The 25,046-nt window shown below is 36.1% G+C and overlaps 1 protein-coding gene across 7 annotated transcripts in view; it reads right to left on the reverse strand.

The window, feature by feature from the left end:
* The window catches only part of RABGAP1L (RAB GTPase activating protein 1 like), a 254,532-nt gene that overhangs the window by 193,058 nt on the left and 36,428 nt on the right, over nt 1-25,046 (reverse strand). For all 7 annotated transcript variants that reach the window (XM_072866788.1, XM_072866792.1, XM_072866789.1 and 4 more), the window contains 3 exons: nt 21,147-21,291; nt 6,377-6,470; nt 1,416-1,566 (listed from right to left, as the gene is read on the reverse strand). In XM_072866788.1, the coding sequence (XP_072722889.1) occupies nt 1,416-1,566; nt 6,377-6,470; nt 21,147-21,291 (390 nt within the window). The remainder of the gene's footprint in view (nt 1-1,415; nt 1,567-6,376; nt 6,471-21,146; nt 21,292-25,046) is intronic.

The raw sequence follows: 25,046 nt of genomic DNA on the forward strand, positions 1-25,046 counted from the left end.
ATAAATGATCCAGTTCAGAATAGGATTTAATTTTCTAATCCATAACAGTATAATATTTCATATTAAATACTGTATGCAATATCATCTTCCAAAATAGATGTCACTGAAATATTTCTGTCATGAGAAGGCCAAGTGTAGCAAGGTATTTTTAAGGCATGAGGCCCTAGCATCAAGATAAGGCTTGCATTTTAGAAGTTTTCCACTCCCTCCTCCGCTGTGAAACAAACATCTTCCCCACTTTTGGAAAGCAAAAGCAAAAGCAAAATAACAGAGGTGGTTTTGATGCAACATACAGTTGACAGATGTCCTGTGAATGGTTTCTGAGGAAAATATAACCCAACTACAACATCAAAAAGAAAAATTTACACTATCCAAACATCCTTCTGTATTGGTGAAGGAAGAAGCAGCCATGAGGACAGCTCTCACTCTGGGGACGCTTTTAAACTTTACAAACATAGCAGGTAGGTCAAATTAAGAGGACAAGTATCAAAAAGATATGACAACATTATGAAAGGGAACTTTTAGTAACTACGTCTACCCCAGAACATTTGTATGGACAGATGATTCATTCCCTAGATAACAAATCCAACACTTTCTATGAGCAACCTATAAAATTATCTTCATCCATTTCTGCCTTATGACCATTTTTGAGATGGCTGTTTTTCTCAGAGTGCATAACTACCCTGCAGTGGCAAGAATTTTAGAACCCCAAATGGTGAGTTTACCTCCTGACACTGCAGAGAGTTTTTGCTACTACAACACAATGGTGGTTCTCAATCTTTCAATCACAGCTACAAGCAGTCCGGAACATCTACACAGACAACTTCTCGTAATGTTTACTGACTGCACTGATGACATTAGGATACAGAATGGGAAGAGATTCCCAGCAGGATTCTCCTCTCAAATCGCCCATACAGCAAGGAGAATTATTTCCTGCTAGGTAAAAATGTTTTTAACATTCTTTTTTAAAATAAACAACAAAACAAGAAATACCCAACTTTGTGAGATTTTGTTTGGTTTTGTGTTGGTTTTTCTTTTTTTTTTTTAAACTAAAAACCAGAAAATTAAGGCATACAGAGAACAGAAACTGTTGAAAAAGCAAAGCGATGACTTTATTAAAAAAAACAAACAAACACCTGAACAACAAGCTGATGTGCTTATTATCATCACAGCAAGTAAATAGAAAGCTAAATGTCAAGCATTACTACAGATATAGGTCAGCAATTTCTATTGTTAATGCCATTCAGCAGGTACCCATGGCAGGAGGTAAAGTCACCTAATCACAATTTCAGTTGCTTAAAACAAGTCAAACTGTTTCACACTTTTGCTACTTTGCCACTGAATAAAACTCCTGCTCAGTAGAATTCATTTTAACCTAAGAAAACGAATGAAAGAAAGAAAGATAGATTACTTACCATTGTGATGAGAATTCTGTATTTATCAAGCATTGCCTGGTTGTCATGGCATCCTGCCAGCAACTGCCAAACCTCTGCCCTCAGTGCTTCTGGAACACCGCTTTTCACCAGGGTAGATAATCCATTTGGTCTCACAACAAGATTATTGTGCCTGAGAAACAGACAATCATTTGCCTATTATACTTCAACTACAGGAATAGAAATCAAGATTAAAAACAAAAAAAAAAAGTTTTTCAATTTTCCAATGTTATTCTGAAAAGTAGAGTCAGCAACTAGCAACATAAAGTTTTCTTCCACTGGTTATGCTAATTACTACTTGTCAGATTGAAAGCAAAAATTCTGCAAGGATTTATGGTAAGAACCATGGCAAAATGTAGTAATATCCAAATTCTCTAGGTTTGGAGAAATTAATGAAAATTAGAACAATAAACAATTGCAGAAATTGAACTAAACTGGCTAACAAAGAACAATTTGAATTGAAAGAGAAAACTATGCCATCTGTGCAGACAATTGAATTTAAATATTTGTTCAACATATATATTTAACTTAGGTTAAGAAAAGGAAATTAAAAATAACCTAAGCTGTATAGAGAAATAAGTTTTGGAAAACAAATAAAAGCCAGTTTTAAGAGTACCAACACGAAGACTGCAGTTCCAGTTTTACACTTAAAGCCAAGAGTATGTTGCAAGTCCCACAAAGCAGTAACACTTGCACATACCTTGGTAAAATCCCACCATTCCAAATAAACCTGCCTATTAGTTTGAGCTGGTGTTTTACTATCTGTTTGTACACACACCAAGAAATGTAGGAAGACAATGGCAGGATGACTTTTTTTATTTTCCAACACTGCGTAATTAATCCTATAAAAGTTGGTATATAGAACTATGAAAAGGCCGTATACAGACAGGTTGAATACTAAAGATGTGTTTTTCAGAAGTAATCCAGTCCCTGAGGCCATATCTTTAGGATAAAAATCACTACACGTGCACAATATTGCAGAGCTTACAGTCACAGATGTTTAAAAACCCTTTTTGAAATAATAGTGTTTACTGATCTAGATTAAACCTCGCTTTGACTTATTATGGCAATTTTCATAGCAATGCAGCAGGAAGACTGCATGAATTGACTCTTTATTCTTTCTAATGTAGGAAGTGCTTTGCTCTCCTATTGTTTTGACCATTGTTATGTTTTCCAACTCTACGAGTAGGAGAATAGTGAGAGTGGCAGTTTAGCCAAATGCTAGCAAGCTGCGATTAAATTAAATAACCTGCAATTTGACCCTCAATTTTAAGTAAATGTTTAGAGTACTTATTCTTTGAAACAGGTCATTAAGACGTGAACAGGTTACCACTACTGTTTAAATTTAAAAGGTGCTCCAAATAAGTTTCTTTTTCCTACACTCGGAGCATGGCTCCATTTTTCCAAATGACTTGAGAATTAAAAAAAAAGAGTGCGATTATATAATGCCCTGATTCTTTTAAACACAATAATTATTTTAAATGTGTAGTGCAACACAAATAATTTCAAACTTTATCATTCAGTTAGCCAAATTAAAACCCAACTAGTCCCTTTTCTCTTCTTCAGTATGTTTTGCAAAGCCACTAACTAGACTAATGGTCTTGTGATGGGAAAAAGCTAGAAAGAAAAAACAATGTCCACAGAAATATTAAAAGGACTAGACACTCTTAAGAGGTTACAAAATTATGAAATGTACCTTCAGGAATAAATAAATGGAATACACAAGAAACTTAAAGCTCAAGTTGTGTGAAAATGAAGCACACTTCAAATCACATTACACTTCAAATCACATTAATTTGGTTATTACATGGATTTGGTCATATGTATTACATATGAAACACAGAAGGCCTTCTCAGAGGACTTGGCAAGCAGATAAAATAAAACAAACAGCTAAAAAGGTACATTCTCATATACACATAACAGGGAATTTTTCAGTGACACCAAGAAAACAATACAAATGGCTTATGTCAACAACTAACAGAGATGCACATTCCATGCTGTAATACCATCCTTACTACTAAACATTCACAACTGACAATTAAACATCCTACAGTACACCAGATTTTACTGGATTTGTCGTATATTTAGATAGTTTTATGCTACCGGTAATACTTCAGCAACGTTAGTCCATGCAGTAAAGCATAACTCTGGAACTTTAATACACAACTTTGCAGTTTCTGAATGTCTGTTTGGAAAACAGCATGATCATTAATAATCCTTGCTCTGTATTCTACCATGATGAACAAAGATGCTTTTTTCCCTCCTTTGTGTAGAGGCCCAAGCACCTTACATTCCTAGACACTTTCTGACACCTGCTTGACCAGACTATAACAGAAACAAGCGTAAAATAATAGCTTGTCTTATTCTAGTCTTATCCTCCAGCACATGGGAAAAAAATGGGTCATTCATGGATGCTGACATCTTTAATTTGTTACAAAGTGCTGTAATTCTCCTGCGCAAAATTCAAAGACATAATTTCAAAACATTAAAGAGCAAGGATACAGAACAGCGATGCATGGACTATGCTCCAACTTGACAAACAAATATTGCTGATTAAAGACTGCTATTGACCATTACTACTTTTTTTTTAAAAAAAGAACACATCAGAAATAGTTAAGTAGTCAGCTAAACTAGCTCAGCTTGTGCGAACAACTTTAATACTGAGGATGCAGTAAATAGTAAAATAAATTTAAAGATATTCCATTATTTTCCAACTGTTTATTGCATCTTTTTGGTAAATTATCTTATTCTTATTCCTATTTATATGTTTGAAGGAGAAACATTGGAGCAATGTTTCTGCTGAGTTAGTCCATTAGGTTACAGTGACATTTAATGAAATGACAAGAAGCAATTAAAGTGCAAGAAATTTTTCATCTAAGAGACAAATCAGCAAACCAGTTCTCCAAGTAGAAATGTTAATTTATATTTATTTACTTTTTTTACAAGTGCACAGATATTCCACTAGCATATGTTGCAGTTTTCAACACACTAGAAGATTTTATTTCAATCTATTTTTAGTTTTCAAATTGTTAACATTTTTCATCTGTTACTCTTTCTAAGTTTTGTTCTTAAAATGTAACATAACACTATTCAAGAATTCAAGTATTTTATACACTTCAATTTATCTCAAAAGGTAATATGGCTTGAGACACTCCTAAATAAAATGTTTGCTACTGCTAGTCTTCAAGCTGGCTGGGATCTCCCATTTCTCATCCCATTTTTAACTCATTTTAACTGAGGTGTTTTAACTACTAAATGATTCTCTGAGTTAAGTGTATAAGTTATGCTAGGACTTCAAAAGCGTTTACTCCAAAAGACTTAAATGTTTTGTCTCACTGAATAGTATACTTGAGTAACTTCAAGAAATAGTTGGTTATGTGAAACTAGAAGAATGAGCCATGGGCAGTTCTTTACTTCAGCATGCTTATCCACAGGAGTCCAGATATTTGTCAAGGGCAAAAGTCAAAACTAAAAGAATAAACTGACAGATGAATTAAAAAAAAAATAAAATTAAAAAGTAGCATCTTCCAATGCAAGCACAATGCAGATTGAAACAAACCTGCCACACAGTTCTTTAAGGACTCAGGATGGCTTTCCTCATTGGCCTTGGGGTGCCAGATATAAAAACGCAACCAATTTATAAACTCCCTCTTGGGATGTCCGTTAGAACAGGCTTTGGAAACTTCTAAACAGCCCCAGAGCGGATCTGTTTACAGCCTTCTCAGGTGAGGAAAACACACTTGTCTATAGGGATCAACTGGCTTCTACTTTTCCTCAGTATTTTCTTAATCATTCAGAGGGTCCATAGCCGGAATATTTGTACAATCATTCCATTAAATATTTGTGCTTCCCCAAAAAGATCTTTCATTAAGGCCAGAAACTTGGATGACAAAATAGTTAAAAACAATCAGGAGAGAAGAGTTCTGGAGGAAAGGGTTCCGTTAAGCTCAATAAAATCTTGTGATGTCTCATATACTAACCTTTGCATGAGATCTCCATTAAAGATGAGGTCAGCAGCAAGAGGCTGTGTTTTTCCAAAGCTACAAAGTGGCCAAGTAAATGGGGGGATTGCCCAAATAAATCCTTAAAATGTTTTTCAGCTCTCTTTTTGGTGTTGGGAAAAGGAAACTTTGCCAATTCCAGGTTAAGGGCCTCTGATTATTTTTGTCTCGGGCAGCAGGAGCTGTTACTTACAAAGGGAAAACCAAGTAAGTGGTTCTGGCATTTGTTAATAGTATGTCTCTTGGAGGTAGCAAATTCACTGCTTTCTCCTCTCTTGACAAAACAGACGCTGCTACTGAAGCACTTAATTAAACCACAGAAATAACACTGTTGAGAACATACTCTAGGCTTACAAATATTCTTCTTTTTACTCTCCAACAGAAACAGTTTCAGTGAGGATCACAGTCTTTCTAGAATGCCTTTTGAAGTGCTTACATATAGCACGTTAAAAAAAAAGAAAAAAAAGAAAATAAAAAAGAGTGCTTCTAAACAAATCAATCAATTAAATGTACGTCAGCTAGCACAAATGGCTTAGGACAGACTGGAGTTGCTCTGTCTTTTCTATCCTAGCACTGAGAGGCACCACGTTTCATGACAGTGTAACATCCACCCCCATGGAACACAGCTGGCCAGAATGTTCTGCATCTGAAGACCCACACCTGCAGCATGAGCATACACAGACATATTCTCAAACACTGAATGAAACAAGACTTTTGCAGATGCTGTGGGAGAGATTTGTCAAATAACTGCAAGTTAAAATAAGAGGATTTACCAGGCCCTTTTAAACTAGGTTTAAAAAACACACTTCAATGTGTTTTGTATTTTAGTTTTTAAATCGTGTAAGCTGAAGAATTTCAAACATCCTGCTCAAGAGCACATAGTCTCACAAAACAAAGAAAAGGTTAGTATTTAAAATCTAAATTTAAGAAATGAAGCATTACCATCTCCCCAGTAATTCTCCCCAGGAATACAAAATCTTCTCAGGACAATCCTTTGACACATCACCAGTACCACTGGAGAGTTCATTATCACTCTCTGAAAAAAAAAAAAAAAAAAGGGCAAAACGAGAAATCAAAAGCATGCATAGATTTACCAAAGAGAACAGACATTAAAGATGCATACATATAGGTCTCAGACAAATTCTTCTCACATATCAGTTTTAAAACCACAAAAAGACATAGAAAATATTAGGAACTGTAATGAATGTTTAGCAGACTTGACAAAATAATTGTATTAATAAAGTCACCATAAAGTTTAAGAAAACAAGACTAGGGAATAATTCACGGCACTGTTACAGGAAAAAGGGCTGGGATAGAAAAGCATTATGTGAGAGAAGATTCAAGGCTATCAACTATCCATTTAATGAAATTTCACAATGCAGTATTATCTAAAAGTCACATCCACTCCAGACTTCACATAAAGAGAACTCTCTTTTAAAGCATAGTAGATAACACTACCTCATTACACTGCATCCCTTACACGCCATTCTGCTCTCACATGGTACCCTGATCTCAAGAAGCCTACTCAGAGCCACTAAATATTTTTTTTTACTGAAACAAGTTCATGGAAGAGCAGCAAAAACAACACTGTGACATTAAAGGTCATATTGCATGGAACAGAAAAAAACGCTTCAAATGGAAAAGAAACCTCATAAGTATTAAGAATAAAACACTTATGGAGGTATATATGTCATTATATGACTAATACACAAAACTAGAAGGGATAATGTGAGCCTGGGATAGTGTGCTCAAATAACCATTCAATCCAAGTAACAATCCAATTTCCATCTGTCTTTATGGGTCTATGCAGCTGCCCACAGTAAGTTGAACAGTCTAACTCTTAAGAGCAGCTCCTCATGTGAATGTAGTTTTGCAGTTATTTGCACTTTTTCCAGTTGTATCTGAATAAAATACTGCTAAAAATTAAACATGAGTACAATTTCAACAACACCAAACGTTGACAGGGCTCCACTTCTCAGCACCTTTACTATGAAGCACAACCTAAAAAGAGACACTGCAACAGCCCCATTATCCTCAGAGGCCTCTGAAGCTTTGGACAGTTTAGATGTTAGAGGGTCTCTGAGGTTGCTCTTTCCTATGAGCTGAGCCATCTCAAGAAGCTAAAATAAAACAGAAAAAGGAGGACCAAAGCTACATCTGCTCCCAAAATGCCTTAGATACTCTCTTCAACACATCTCAGTCACATCCAATTGCTGACCTAATATCTTTAATTCCTCAGGTACATTAAACACTTCACATCCAACTTTATGTAGGCAACAGTAGTAGTTCAGGTAGAGGAGGATCTTCAGTACTTGTACAATTATCCTCTGAAGTCTTCATCCTTGTCATTTTCACTTCAGTTACACATTTCTAATTTATAGTCTCAGCAATTGTCAAATACAAGTCATTAATAAAAATATCATCAATGCTTGAATTTGACAATGAACTGTAAGGACAAAGTGTATTCTGTATCTCAAGGACAATTAACAGCAAAAATGCTGCCCTGAGAGAAGAGAGAAGCATATCAGAAATCTCTTTGTATTTCAAATTGAACATTAGATTAGTGAACCCTTTAGCTTGGAACCCGTTTGTACAGCTTTACAGGCCCCAAAATACAAGACAAACCTGCATTTAAATACTTCCCCTTAGAACTTAAAAAAACCTGACCAACCAACCAACCCAACCAAAAACACCCACACTCATCATAAACCTACAGGAAACTTGATTTTAAGGTTTCCCAATCTTTTGCATACATTCACTAGATTTAAAGATGCAAATATGAAGATCTATAAACCCCCAAATTTATCATTTTAACTAAAATTTGGTATCACTATAAAAGGAATCCCAGTAACCAAAGGAACCCATTAAGTTCCAGTGGAAGAAATGTATTTGAAGACTCAACTTTCCTTTCATTTTAAAATTACCAAAAATATTGCAAAGGCAAATCTCCTCACTTACCACCCAGGCCTGGTAATAACTAAAAAAAAGTTAAGTTAGAGCAATTAAATGCATTACATTTTTTAAATTCTCTGCTCTCCTGATTTGCCTAACCGGATCAAAGACATCAGTTATAAATGCAGCACTTCTACTTCCCATGGAAACAAGGAAAAAAATGTTGAGGAAACCTTCTCTAGATTGAATACATTGGCCATTCAGAGACACAAGATACATATTAATGGTACTGATACCTATTAAGAATCTCAAGAAACCTGCCTCACACCAGAAAAATATCATAAACCACAATTTCAGAAAGGTTTCACACATTCAAGGTAAAGGAAGACAATTTGGTACAAAATTCTGAAAGGAGAGATTTGAATTACTTTGGAGAGACTGAAGAGCTACAGTGCATCTCTACAAGAGCTACTGGAGAAAATATACACAAACAAATCTTGTGGTCTGAAACAAAATCTGATAAAGATGAATAAAACAAATCCCCAACCAGACCAAAATGATTAAAATGAAGCTACACTGAATACTTTCAGGAACAAAGCACACTAGTTGTTATCTGATCCAAACCTGAGCTTGCCAAGGAATACTAACATCAGACAAAACAGAAACAAATCCCTTCTTTTCTCACTATGCTGGTATTCTATGTAAAAGTCTTCAAAGTTCTTAAGGAGATCAGTGTTACATAGCACATGTATTCCAGCAAGATGTATCACAAAGCTACCGTGCTTCTGTCCTGAAAATTCTTTCATCTGGAAGGCTTAACAGTATTTGGAATGTATTATTCAGTTGTATGTCAGAAAAATCACAGGCCTTAATTAGAAATGCCATATGGTCCCTTTCAAAAGACACTAACATCAAACTTCAAAATAGAACAAGGCAAAGGAGAGAGAATAAACAGCTTTAAAAATCTCTACTTTGTTTCCACTCTAAAGACTATTTATATATTCTAACCTGTGTAAGCACTTAGGTATAAATTAAAAAGGAAAAAAAAAAAAGAGACACCTTGGGAGGGATATTTAACTGTAGATGTTCTTCTCCGAGATGTACTTTTATACTTTTTTTCCCTCCACATTCTATAGCATCTATAAGCCAGCAGCATTAGCCAGAGCATTATTTTATCCAGCCTGATTCTGCAGGGAAAGCCACAGATCCCTTCCTCTAAATGTATTGTGTATTTCTCCCTTTGTCCTTTATTTGCCCTGACCTCCCACAGCCTCTCAAGTGGGCAATAAAACTTATGCCTCATCAGAACGGGAGGAGGACGAAAGGCGTCTCAAGGGAGCAAACCTGAGGGGCTGGGTTGTAAATGTGCGTACACACAAATAACCTTTAAGAATACTTGCAGATAACAGTAAGTCTCAGGTGTTTTTTATTTGTCTGTTTTGAATTGCAATGTGATTCAGAAAATTCACAAAAAACTCACTTTGTGGATGCCTCATGAACCAACTCCCTGAATTCAGAGCCTCTGTTTAAAGCAAGCCTGAAGGATTGCATTTCCACAGCAAGCATCGGTCTGCATGGCTTCAGCACAGAATCACAGAATATTTGGGGCAGAAGAGACCTCTGGAGATCATCTAGTCCAACCTCCTACTCCAAGCAGCCCTAGTTAGATCAGGTCACTCAGGAACCTGAGCAGGAGGGTAGAGTCTCGAACACCTTCAAGAAAGGAGACTGTAGAATCTCTCTGGACAACCTGTTCCACTACTTGACCATGCTCATGGTTTAAAAACAAACCAACCAACCAACCCACCAAAACCATTCTTTTCTCTAACCAGGATTCCCCAGGTTCCAACTTGGTGTCTGGTATCTGTTGCCTCTCAGGCTGTTACTGTGCACCTCTGAGAACAGCCTGGCTCCATCTTCTCCGAGTCCTCCGATGTACTAGTTGTAGACAGCAGTAAGATTCTCCTCTGCACATTTTCTTCTCCAGCGTGAACCAAACCGAGTTCCCTCAGCCCCTCATTGTACGTCATGTGCTCCTGCCATCTCACCAGCTTGGTGGCCTCCACTGGACTTGCTCTAGTGTGTCAGTGTCCATCTTGTAGTGAGGAGCCCAAAACTGGACCCAGTACTCCAAACAGTCTCACAGGTGCTGAATAGAGGGGATGGATCATTTCCCTGGACCTGCTGGCTAGACTCCTGCTAATATAGCCCAGGGTGTGCTTGGCCTTCTTTCTGGCGACAGTATGCTGCTGACTTGTTTTCAACTTTATGCCCGCTGGGACCTCCAGGTACTTTTCTGCAAAAGTCACTTTGTATCTGGTTAGTGTCCAGCCTGTCTTGTCACACGGGGTTATTCTGTCACGGATACAGGACTTGGCACTTGCCTTTGTTGAACTTCATGAGGTTCCTGCCAGTGCATTTCTCCAGCCTGTCCAGGTTCCTCTGAGTAGGAGCCCTGCCCTCCAGCATTATCAACCACTCCCCACAATTTGCTGTTGTCCACAAACCTGCTGAGGGTGCACTTGGTCCCATCATGCAGATGATTAATAAAGACATTTAACAGTACTGATCCCAATACTGATCCCTGAAAGATAGCACTACTTACTGGCTGCCAGTAGGACTTTGCACCATTGATTGATTCTTTCAGCCCAGCAGTCCAGCCAATCTTCCAACCACATTGTTTTTCACTTTTCCAGTCCCTGTCTCATTGATTTCATAAGGACACTATGGGACATGGTGTTGGAGTCCCTGCTAAAATCAAGGTATAGAGCATCCACTGCCCATTCCCTGTCCACAGCACTGGTCACCTTGTCACAGGAACCAATGAGGTTGGTCACAATGACTTGCCCTTCATAAATCTATGCTGGCCGTTCCCAATAACCTCGTTTGTCCTTCACATGTTTAGAAACTACTTTCAGGAGTATTTGCTCCATAACCGGTCCCACAGACTGAGGTTAGACTGACCTAGATCTTCCTTCTGGCCCAATGACATTTGCTTTTCTTGTTTTGGACATTTGCCATTTGCATGAGATAAATATGGAAGCCTGTACAGACACCACTCAGGTTGGGGGATGATCTCTGGATGATAGATTTTGCATATAGTCTGTTTTATTGTCTATATTACCTATAGACAAACATAAACGTGTAAAAAAATGGTCTCTTTCAAAAATCTTTAGGGACGTTCAAGAACAAACTAAATCTAACTGAAAAGAAGATTGGCAGCTTATTTGATATATATAATTTTGTGCCTACTGCATTTAGAAACACTCATTACATAAATTATTCATTATATGAGCAGACTATTCAGAATAGAGCACAAAGAGTTGTATTTTAAGTGGCCCAGCACTAACATTTATTATGTAACAATACTCTATTGACTAGGCTCAATTATAACTTCCCCTCCTCCCCCTTTAAAAAACAGACTCCAACTTGCTGAAGTATGACTGTTGGTATGAATGACCTCTTAGTGCTTTAGCAGCACCTTGAGCAAAATAAACTATGGCTCATTATTCTTGGTAACCAATAATTGGGAAAATGCTTCCCAAAGTGGCCCATCTTCCACATAGCAGGGGCACCTCTGTGGATTTAGTCTGATCCAGAATAGCCCGAAAGGTTGTTTTTAGTGGAAAACAAATAACACTTTCAAAATTACAAGAATTACCTTTGATATGAAATGGCAATAAGGTTATTTTGGGTTGGGGGGGGGGGGGAGGAACGCATTTGAGTTTTTTGTTTGTTTGTTTTTTATAATAAAGTATTTGCAACTGATGAAGTGCCACAGAAGACCACCCTATGCAGTAAAATGGCTGTACACATTTAGAGCACTGTAAAACCATGACAGGCTTTGACTATCTCCCAAGATAGCAACAGAGTGATTAAGACGAGCCTTATGACACAGCTCCACTAGGTTATCCAAATTCTTACTTTTTAACTTGACTAAAGAGAACACAGGTCTTGATCATACAGTCCCCTGCAGATATCTGTCTAACCTAACTCTACAAACCTCCAGTTACCTCCCTAAGCAGTTCATTCCAAGAACTTCATTACTCTTACTCTATGGACTGTATCTCTCAGTTTGAACCTAATTCTTTCTACCTGCAATTTATGTCAATTACCTTTTCCTCCTGAACAATTTTAGCACATCTCACTTCCAAAAAAATCTGTGTCTTTATTCTTTCTTCTCTAAAAAACTCTGCTTCTTTCCTCAAAGGACACATTCTCCAGACTTTCATTCATTTCTGATTTTTTCCTCCAGCTGGTCTATATTTTTTCTTGATGAGAGGTGTTCAAAAAAAATACTGAGGCATCAAGTGTTCAAAACAGAAGAATTACGCACACAGTAACTCTTTATTATAAGCAAATACCCCACAGAAAAAAAACCATACACACACAGACACAAAATCTTGGCCTCTTCTTCCCCCTCATTTATTTTGATAGCGGAAGGCTTTTGACCCCACAAATACAGAATATGGAGCACCCTTAGTGGATAACACTAGTATTCACAGCAGCACTGACAAGTTGTGCAAAGACTGTAACAAAATGCTGTAAGAAACCAACTCTGAAAAAAGTCAGATAGCACAGATGTCCCTCTCTGATCAGGTACTTAACAGACTCTTTCGAACAAAAGTAATCAACTATGTTTATTGGTATTTTCCTTTTTTGGCTTGAGGAAATAGATTCCAGTTAAGAACTCTTACTCACGTCAACAAAAATTGAGGTATTAAACATGCCTGAATGTTTTTAATCTTCTTGTTTTTACAGTGAAAGAGGGGGGTTTTTTTGTTTTGAGGTGGGGTTTTTTTTGAATGGGCCTTTTTTTGCATCTTACTTTAAAAATTTTCCTTTAAACAATACTCCCCTCATCCACATTAAACACCAATTATATAGCTACAGAGCTACTTTTCCAACAGATTCAGTTCTCCTTAAAGAAATCTACTAGATCACCTGAAATATGACAATACTTTAGAAGTCAAACTCATTTGTCAGTTAACAATAAAAGGCAAATAAGGCGGAAAACTATACTGTTGTTTCAGAGAGTTCAAGCATAAAATAAGTGAAGTACATCCTAAAATGAGAAGAAATGCATGAATATAGCAGATAAAAATGAACAGGTGGGATTTGAGCATTGATGTGAAGAAGAGAAGGGATTTTTAATGAGTTTTAATTGAGAAGGTGTTACAAGTGAAATAAAGAGTAGGTGGAACTGAAAAATAATATAGTTGGAGCAGCCTGAAGGAGAAGGAAATTAGGTCATGAAGATAGGTGGGAACAGAATTGGAATACTTAAAAAATGAGAAGTTCGATTTTTATGTAGGAGAAGAACAAAAATTAAGGGGGAGCTGAAGTTGGCAGCATATTATCAGGGCAACAAGATATAGACGTTACTGACATGGAATCATTCCATACATACTAGATAAAAGAGGATCGTGAGAAAGGCCACAAAAAAAGCAAGTTTCCATGTATAAGGTAACAGGAAATTATACAGCATGAACTATAGCTTTGCAAGGCAAGGCAAAAGTGAAACAAAGTTTAAGTCATTAAATTCATTCTAGTATTAAATAAGGTAAATTTTCAGAAAGGTCCAACTTTTCAATGCATTACAAAATATTTTGATGAAGACAAAAAGATTTCAAAATGCCTTCCAAACAATATATTTATGAAATTACAATCCTCAGTATATTTTCTAATTTAGAGGGAAGAGCAATAATCAGGAGCAGAAAAATACAGATTTATGAATATGAACAAAGACGACTTGCATTGAATTCTGCTCACAAGAACCTTCTGTTTACATGTAAGTTACATAATTAACTGAAGAAAAATTAATTTGGCAGCTACTGAAGTACATATAAAGAAAGTAAAAACAAAAAAGAAAGATACCTGAATTCTTCACTAAAAGCAAACCAGTAATAGCAAAAAATAGTGTTTTGATTATTATTCCTTTTTATGAATTATAAGATACACATTTTTCACTTACAATCATTCAAACAAAAGCTAATGCTGACAAATCTTGATTATCTTGCAAACAGTTTGCAAATTTAATTGCTTCTCTGTATAACCAAAAATCTGGATCCCAAAAAACCCTACATTTGATAAACACTGAAAGAGGGTGGAACAGCATGGGATTAGATGATGCCTATCTTTCACTCACTGCATACTATAGTGGTTTTCACACATTATAAAGTCTGTGCAAAATCTCTCAAAGGACCTACAGTTCTACTTGGAAACAATTCTGTTGGTTGTATGAAATGGCTAGCCAAACTGACTTTTTAATACAACAAAAATTTCTGCATTTAAAAACATATCTTAGTTCTGTGTCATATAGTTTCTACACATGCCCCGCATTACTGTCATATAACAAAAAAGTCACAACAATAAACCTTAACTGTGCATCCAAATCTGAGTGTAGAAACACACACAGAGAGATTATTCTATCCTCATGTAGTGAGCATACAAGTGGGCCACCATGACATATCGAAATTTGATGTACAAATGCTTAAAGCTGAATAAAAGATGGAGAAAAATTATCGCTTCATTTCAGTAGTTTTGCTCCCACACAGATGACAAAGCCAACTAAATGCTGCACAGTGGAGGTATTCTTGTAAATATAAACATCTTCCACATGTACTCTGCTGTCTGAAAACTGACATCTTTGAGAACACGCAAGAAAATAAAATTTGAGATGCTGTCACAATTCTAAGGCAATGCAATTCTTTACTCCATATAAGTAATTTACAAATTTGTAGATTAGTATCTACTGCCATATTTGATATAACCAAATGCAAAAAAAAAAAAAAAATCAACATTATAAACACATAAAAACTATATATTGCCTGGCATCTACTTAAAGTGCCAAGGCAGTATTCAAGGCACTTTGATTATAAAATCCTTAGACTTACAAAATACTAGAAAGCTAATTACCAAAACTAAAAAGAGTCTCACTTTGAGGTTAACAATTATTAGTAAAAAGTCAGGGGGAACTGTTTGTTGAGAAAAGTCTTTGTAATCACCTTTATATAAAGGTGGTTAAATAAGGTAATTTTTTTAATGATATGTGAAATTATATGAGCATAGTAGTGGCAGCTTGAGGCCACACAAAACCATGGCACTCAGGACTGAAACCTGAGAAGATCCTCTAGCAATAGGAAGTTCTAATTCCTAATAAGCCACCAAGATTGCAAATCCTTTTTCAAATTACTTTCAAACCACCATACTGTTTATAGGCAGACAAGGAAAAGACGACCACTATTGAAATAAAGCATCCAAAATATTCAAAATAATCTGCAATTGCTTCCAGACAAGATACAAACACCAATTTATGCTCATTTATTACTGAAAAATGTCTATTTTGTACCACAATCTGAAGTGATTTTATGTAAGCTATAAAAAAAAAAAAGACTGAAATCAAAGAAACATTTCACCTATGTACCCAAGGAACTGAAATCTCCCTTAATTTCAAAGTAATTTCTCCCATCATTCTGCAAGAATAAACCAAAGTCGTCAACAGATTTCCCTGGAGTATTCATGAGCCGCAGGCCAGAATTATGGAATTATATTTTGCCTTTAATTTCACAAAGTCAGCATGAGCAACAGATTTTATCAAAGAAAGAATCCCTACCTACAATGTGTTCCCAGACACACCTTGCAGGAGTGTCTTGCGGACACTGGAGAGCAAGAGGGGAATATAACAGCTCAGAGTAAGCCACACACATTTCTTGAGGGCCTAGCCTGCAAACCTAGCTTAGGAGTGAACTCCCAACAGCAATCTGGGTTACAGGACAGGAAAGAGCCTGCACCCCAGGCAGGTGACCTTCCCCATACTTCCATCTCTGTATAAACCTGGAACAGAAACAACCTTAAAACTCCCCAGTTTTCCATTTCATTTACAACCCTGTGATTTCATTAAATATTTCTGTAACCCACAGAAGTGCTTCAAATTAAAAACATTTCAAATACTTGTCTTTTAACAGAAAGGCCATACTTGCATGAAAAAATTTAAATACAACTATCAACAAGAACTGCCACCATTCAGGGCATATTAAAAAACCCACAGTCTTCCACACTCAGTATTTTTTTTTAATATACTAAGGAAGGGATCATATTCTTTCTGGCAGCACAATAATATCTGCAGAAGTCAATTGAGTGCATTTATTCTACGATTTTTAATAACAAAAGTTAACTTGTAAGGCATGAAGATAATCCAATGCAAGAGAATGGATAGTAGAGTCCATAAGATGACATCAGGCTCATGCAGAATATTTTCTTCGCATTTGGAAGGTATAAATCTGCATTCTTCAGAACTGCTTATATTTTAAAACTCATCTCTTACGGAACTGCAGCAAAGGGTTCTTGTCTGAAGATAGCCACTAGCCAAATGACCTCATGAATTTAGGATTTATAAAGTTTTAGTTCATTTTTATGGAGATAACAAAAAGATTCCAATACAGATTTAATTGATCTTGTTTAGGACCCGCCAACATTACTCTATTGGATTAATATAACAAACAGTTCCTATGAATTACATAAAGCTATTTTTAATTTGGATAAAAATGCAGAGTTGACTATTTCCACACTACTAATGTCATTCTTCTCACTCAGTCATCTTCATTTGTTCACGCTATCCCTCATCATAAATCCCTATTTTATCACAAAATACTCTCAATAGCTCTATTGACTCCTAAAACACCACCTCCTCTACTCCTTTGCTTTTCTGAATCCTGAAAACAGCCTCTACCCACCCACAACATTTGACACAGTATCCTAATTTAGTCTGGCTGATCATCTTCAATCATTTAGTATTGCCCACTCCTTATCCACTGTACGCACCATCTTTTTGTGCTGTCCAATACATCACACTCGTATTTCTTCAAAACTTTCAGGGTCCTCTATCCTTTCATTTCTGTTTTCATTGACAAATTTCTCCACACTGAATTTCCGTACCTCTTACATTATTTTTTTCCTATTGTATAATATATCTTTCTTTTTGTTCTTAGACAGCGATAAAGTTTTACCCTCTTAAGTTTATTATTTCTTCTCTTTTGCTGCTCGCTCTTACTCCTACAGCTTCATATTTATATATCATTTCTTCTTATTAAAGGCCAATAACTAAATAGCAAACACTTTTCTATAGGATTCTTTTTGGTTTAAGTCCACTGTTTATGGATCAGTATCCACTATGCTGTCAAATGCATCCCTGCTCAGTTCCCAGTTGTCAGAAAAGTAATATCTAAACCATCAAGAAATCTATTGTTGTGGTAAATAAAAACACAAACCCAAACAGTACTGCATTCCTGGAAGTCATTTGAGAGTGTTCTGGAGGCAATCCACAACTCGCGCTCAGAAACTTCTTTTTGGAGACTTGGTAGGCATGTTATTGTTGACCTATCATTAATTACCTGTTTCAGGATGTCTGCTAAACATCCTGTGTTTACTCTGCATGCAATTTATGGATTGGAACAAGAGCTAGTAACCAGACACTTGGGACCACATAAAACTTCAGCAAAAAAAATCTTCAACTCAGTTACAATCAGTTTAAAGACTACTTTCTGTTTTTAAACAGAATTACTCCCACTTACAGTGATCCTTAACCTTCTAACATTATTCTGAATAAAGAAACTCCAATGGAGTTATCTAGTATTCTCCTGAAATGTTACACTTTAAAAAAAAAAAAAATTAAAATATTAGAGCCAAAGGAAGGTCATCATTTCATGTATGGTCTAAGCAAGCACTGCTGCTAAAAGAAGCCAACCTTTTCTTCCCCTTCTCCTTTGTTACTTGTTTCTAGGACTACATTATCCTTGCAAATGCTTCTCCTGGAAAGCAATTTTCTCCAATCCTTTGGCTCACACATGCACCTAGCCACTTCATCCTGTCATAGAATGACACTACAATAAAAATCCTCTGTGCAGCTTTGTCTTTTTTGAATAATGCAATATACAAACCATCACTTCTGTACATGTTCTCACTTACTCTTAATGCTCCAAAAAGGAGAAAGATTAGTTCAACCAATTGTGCTCTGCACCTTGTTACAAGGTTCTACTCAAAATTAAATATTAACAGTGAACTTTTCTGCTTATTGATAAAAATTGAAACTTAAATCCACTTTATTTGAAACTTTTCCAGAAAGTGTAAGAATTTCCTCATTATATATTTTAATCTTTTAAAAGTATATTCTGAATTTAATAGAAAACTTCTTATCAAGGAGTGTACTTTACATTCTAGGTTTTGACAAGAAATCATTAATATTAATTATATTTTAAAAATTATTATCTCTAAAGTAAGGAACCTTAGATGACTGGGTTGCCAGAAATATCTATTACAATATTAATAATTTAAAAAAAAAAAAAAGGTGAGGTTGATCTGAAAGATCTCTAAGTAGCTATTGCACAAAGACCTTAATTTTTTTATATAGCTGTTCAGATGAAAAATAAAGCTAAAATGAGAAAAGAATATTAAAAGCTAAGAATGTTATTTAGGGAATATATGGTCTAAATTTTCTATATGCAGTTGCTGCACATTTGAAAGGGACTATGCTTAACACTAGTATAGTAATTATTTTAAATCATTATTGGAGGGAACCCTGTTTGGACTTTCATTAAAACAAAAAGAACAGGAATACTGAAAAAAATGCCTTCTTTCTTACAAACTTCTTTATTCATATACTCATGACATAAGACATCCCACTGAGCTGTGTGTATGCACACACACACACAGTACGCAGAAATCAGAAAGGTGCAAATGAGGCATGCATTCTTACAACATTATACAAATGAAACTGCAATGTATAGTGCTTCTGAAGTAAATTAAGTAATATTGTGTGGGCATGTAGGATATATATGAGGATATAGGAAAAAAAAAAGAGAACAGGTAATAATCCTCGATATCTATAATGGACACACCAGACTCTGCCCTATGAAATAGTAAAATCCTTACAATGCACACCTGCCTTAGTCAGGTTGCAAGCAGAAAATAAACTATATGGCCAGGTAGCTAGTATCCTTAATATTAAAGAAAAAGCCTTCTTCCAAGGCTAAGACAAGACATTGTAAACTCAAGGGGTTTTTTTTCCATCATCATAATTAGTACCCTGAAAAGAAAAAGAAAGAAAAAGAATGAAGAGATTTATTTAGAACAACTGCAAATGACTCATTTAACCTGCATATCCACTAGGATAGATAACTTCTAGGCAGATAAATTCAAATGCAGTTTCCATGAGAACAGAGTCACATCATGATATTTTTAATGTCTTCTCTTAGGAAGTAATCTACATTTAAAATAGCATTAGGAAACTAAACCAAAGTTAAACTTAGGTTCATACCCCAATGGAATACTTTTACTCTATAATAAAATAAAGCCATTCTATAATAATAGTACCAAGGGGACAATATCCACATTATTACTAATTGTGCTACATTCATCAAATTCTGGAACAGTGCTTTACTCTTCCCAGTAAGAAGCAATATAAAAAAAAAAAAGTAAGTCAAGTAATGACTTAAACCCTGTCCTATCAAACAAGCTCCAGCAAACATTCTGACTATACAACTCAAACATCCAGCAAGGAAAAGAACACCCACAGAAGTTGAACTACACTACACTGAACCACAAGACCCAAAGGTCAAATCTGAAATAATTCTTGCTATGAACGGTAAAGCAATCCCAAATACCAATTAAATATAAAAACTCCTTTAGAGAAAACAGTATTTTTACTATTCAGAAGTGGTACTTGATATAAAGGAGGGAATAACGGCGATAGTCAATGACCATCCCACTCCCCCCCAGGAATCAGTAGGTTTTCAATTCACCAAAGACCACTTGGCTGTGGGTTTTGTATGCCTGCTGTCACCTGGGATATGTGGGGGCTTTTGTTTGCAACTGGAAGAGAGTAATCATGTAACCATACCTGTCTGCTCCTGACTGTGTTAGTCACAGGGATCTGATCTGTACTGCATAAACTAATATCCAACTACTTACCTATAAGTAAGAATCAAGAAGGAATTTTTCCACTGTAATAGGTGAGACTTCTTATAGTACTGACAGAACAGTGCCAGAAATCTGAAGAATAACTTTGTAGAACTATCACGAGTTCTGGTAGGTCAGATACCCTGATCAAAAATGGCACGTAGAAAGCCTATTCTGAATGCTATGGGCTAACCCTCAAAGTACAAAGAGACAACAGTAGGCCAAGGGCCTCCAAAACAAACAAACAAACAAACAAAAACAGTGGAAAAGACACTGAGGTACTGTTAGCTTTGGAAGGAGCAGGCAAATACGCTGGGTCCATGAACAGCAGCAATCCCCAACTGAACCAGGAGATACTTTGATAAGCCCTACTTATAAATGAGGGAAAACAAATCACATGCTAAGCAGACAGTTTGGGGGTGGGGGAATTCCTCATATCAGTTTGTTTGGGATTTTTTTTTTTTTCTTTACAGACAGGCATTTAAAGGCCACCTTTTCAAAGCCCATTCCAATGCTGTCCTTTAGCAGTACATTCAAGGCAAATGGCTTCTGATCAGAAGAAAATCCCTCTAAAAAAGGTTTTCTGTCTTGTTAGCAGAGCACAAGTGCAGCAGTAACACATTTTGAAGCATAGAGGAAAATGGACATGCGTTGTCTGCTGCTGCTACTGGGATAACTCCAACTAATGGGTTGGTAAAAATGCCATTATTAATGAACTGCTGCTAGTGGAAAATGATGTGTGATATTTTTGTCCAAAACAGTTGTACTTCTAATAGACACAAATAGGAAGAATTAAATGAGTAAATTAACAGCAAAAATATAACAGTACTATCTATGAGAACTATAAGTGCTCATTTGTTCTCACCTTCTTCTGCCTCATCCTCCTGGGGTGACATAGGCCCTCCTCCACTTGTTGGGCTGACCAATTCTTCCTCTCTTGCAGATTCTCTTTGTAGACTGACAACTTCATAAATTGCATCCCCAGCAGTTGTGTGGCTTTTTCCTTCAGACTAAAACAAAATATGTGTATGTATTAGGTCCCCACTGTTGATAAATACAGTTCTAATAGTATGCCAAAACCAAACCCCAACACATACAAACAAATTTCCTATCAAGGCTAAACAATAGTTTGAGCAAGACTCCCTCAGGTTTCTTTGCAATGGCATAGACTGGCAGTAATTGACAGCTCTGTTTCTCTTTAAGTTTTATAGGTAGAAAATACAAATAAAACTGCATTATTTCCAAAGCTGCCTCTTAACAACCATTTTAAGTGTTGTTCAGAATGATGATAAAAAAAATTTCCGATTTAAATATAGCTATGATAAGATGAGGTCAAAGAGAAACCGCAGCAAAAGAAAAGAGGACAGAACAAACAGGAAAAATACTGGAGTAATTGACATCACAGGAACAGGAATCGAATGCCTTGGGGGGGGGGGGAATTGCTGGTAAGACTTTTTAGGAGGTAAAGACAAGACTAAAGAAGAAACAAAACCTCATGCTTTTTCAAGGCCGTAAATTGTGAAAAGCTCCTTGTAGTGTTTTACTCATTAAAAAAATAGAAAAATTAATCTTTCTTCCAGTGAGTGTAATTTGTAATATACTCTTTTCAATGGGGAAATGTATTAGCTGTACCTAGCTATAAAATTTGTGTTTGTAGCCTAAGTTTAATTTATTTCTTACTTTTATATATGTGCATGTGTGTGCACATGTACAAATCATGAATATCTGTCAATCTAACAGTTAAATTAACTTGGAAATTTGAGAATGGTATCTGTAACTATATATACTTGAGGTGAGAATATTTTCAGTGGAAATCATTTTGTTCTGTAAAAGCAGTTTTTCTTCCAAATATGTCTCTTTAGGAATTTGATAATTTTCAAGGCAAACTACGTCAAAGGTTGAGGGGCAGGGGGAATTTGTTTGTCTTCTTTTTACTTTAAGCTGGAAAAGTTCAGAATTAAATTTAAGTCTTTCATGTTCAATGGACTTTCAGATGAAAAAGAAGTTAGTTACCTATACTTTCAGCACTGGATATGAGGTTGCAAGTTTTAAAATAAAAGGAGTATTAGTTTCTCCTCTGAGTTACAGTTCTAAACACAATTATTATTCAGTGACATGCAGTGATTAATATATTTGTAGAGAATTGTATAAAACTGCAAACTAATGATTGTATTAAATGAACCAGCCCAAAATGTTGCACTATTCTGTTCTTTGTGCATCTTGCCTAATCAGTTAAAATAAGGTAATTTTTTTAACATATTAAAAACATCAAATTAACCATGAAAAAGAAAAAGAACACAATTTCAGTTAGATAATATTCCATTTATTTAAAAAACAAAATTATGATAAAGTTGGAAGACTCCATGACACCTTTGCTAGAGATGCACATGAATGGCTGGCCAGCACTTGCAATTTCAACAAGCTGGTGAAATTATGCAGATGGGTAGCTTAAATAGGGACTGCTTGGACTGACACAACATAAATGCTTTTATACTCAGAAAACTTTCCTACTGTATTTTCGATTAGTCATTCGGATCTGCTCCCTTTCCAGCTGATACTCCCTGGAAGCAGTGGCTCCAATTATCAGGCAGTTTTGCTGACTGGACTTCTCATGAAGTCAGCTTAATGAATTTCGGGGTTTAGACACAAATACCCTGCATTTTGGAACATTTAGCAGGATGATATTAGAGCCATTATCCCTGTCTTATTCTCACAGAACATCGTTATCAAGTAATTACAAAGTACTTGTAACCAATCCAACCAAACCAATACATCAATCAAGTATTGATGCCACCAATATTATTAGCCATCACTATCTACAGGTTTTATTTTTGAGGGAGTAAGGCATGAGGTACTAAGGGTTTTGTTGCATGTTACAAGAGTTAAAAAGTTTTCAGCTCCTTGCACATGTTCTGTTTAACTGCAAGACACATCTCTATAAAATGCAAATAATTTGGTTATTTGTTTTTTCTGAAGCATGAATTTGCTATCTACAGGAATCCACCTTTACAAGGATCGTGTTCTAATGACAAAAATGTGCATGAGAGAGAGAGAGAGAGAGAGAGAACAATTCTAAATCACACAGCAACCTGCATTTATGTCATTCCTCATATCTGACTGTACCTCACCAATCTCGGTTCAGACTATTAAATCTATCCGAATCGCTCCTCAGAAGAGTTCTGATTTTCCTCTGCCCATGCAGGCAGGTCCCACTTACCCCTTGGAGGAAAATGCCATTTCATTGCTTGCTTCCTTTTGGAACATCAGTAATGGATGCTTCTTTACTGGAATGGGCAGCTTGCTGAGACAGCCCAAGTCTAAAGTTTCCTGCCAAGGGCTCTGCATGCTAGAACTTGGAACTGGGCAGACTCCATGCATGAATTTCTCACCCACAGTCAAACATACTATGTTTGCACAATGACCAATAGCATTATTGTCATGATTTTACATCAGCAAGAAATTATACCACAAGATTCACTGTCCTGCGCAGAGAAGCCATCTATCTTTGGAGCTGAAGCTTTTGATATTAATTCACTTTTATGTTCCCTAGAATCTACTTAAGCTCAACTGCTTTCCCCAAAAGTTCATAAACAGCTGATCCCAATGCCATCTGCAAAGTTATTTTCCAAGGAATAAGAGTGCCCTGAGGTACAGCGTCTTTCAGAGGTATCTGCAGGAACACCTATCGCAATACAAACTGTCCAACTGATAATTGGCTAAATAAAGAGTTGCTACAGGTCAACCAGAGAGATCCTGTCAACCGTAATCAGGACCTAATCTTGTAGAAAGATTACAAAGATTAAAAGCGTTCCTTTTCCAAAAATCTGCAGAACACCTCCTCAGAATTTTACAGCAGGAACAAATGAATGTGTTTCTTCAGGGAGGGGAGGCACATGTATATTATCACATTATCAGGGGTGAGAAAGAAAAAAAGAAAGCATCCATATTACTCAATTAAAAACGGTACAGCTGTAAGCAATTTAAAAAGAAAGCTTAATGGATTATAGATACGTATCAAACAGCTAAGAATGTAATATTTTCAAATGTATTTTCTTTAAATTTAAAATGTAGATATTCTCAATATTTGCATATAACAGTTGGTTTTCTCAGATTTTCTTAAATTCTAAGTTGCTATGCTAATCTCTAGAAGAAATACAGAAACAACACTGTATGAGATTTATTTACTTACTAAGTGTTAAACACAGCAGCACTTTTGCCACGTAATATCAACATAGCTTGTTTTTTCGACCTATTACTGTGCCCCACAGGAAGATGACAACTCAAATATTCACATTAGGCTCAGTAAAATTAAATCACTGCTCTTTGGTTTCATTAGGCAAAGACAATGGACCACTATTTCAATGTAAATGGTACAGTTAGCCTCCGCTATTCACTTTTTGAACCAATACCACAACATAAGTCTTTGGAGAAAGCAGGTCAACAGTTGCTGCAGGACGATGCAGTTACTCATCATCCTACAATGATAATGGGCAGACATACATACTTTACGTACCTCACCCAATGCCAAAAATGGAAGAGACTTTAGCATTCTACTCAAGAGATAACTATTCGACAAACATTACCAGATGAGATAGATATATCATCTCTCAGTGCTTGAGGAAGAAATAAATGCACGTTAATCACACAAGCACAGGACTGGGAAAGCTAACATAAAAGGAATATACAACTATGCATTAAGCTTCATCTTAACCACTCCCTCCCCTCTGCAGAATTGAGTAGTGTTTGTACAACTTGACTTAAAAGC

Source organism: Ciconia boyciana, chromosome 7 (genome assembly GCF_034638445.1).
Source record: "Ciconia boyciana chromosome 7, ASM3463844v1, whole genome shotgun sequence".
Lineage (NCBI taxonomy): Eukaryota > Metazoa > Chordata > Aves > Ciconiiformes > Ciconiidae > Ciconia > Ciconia boyciana.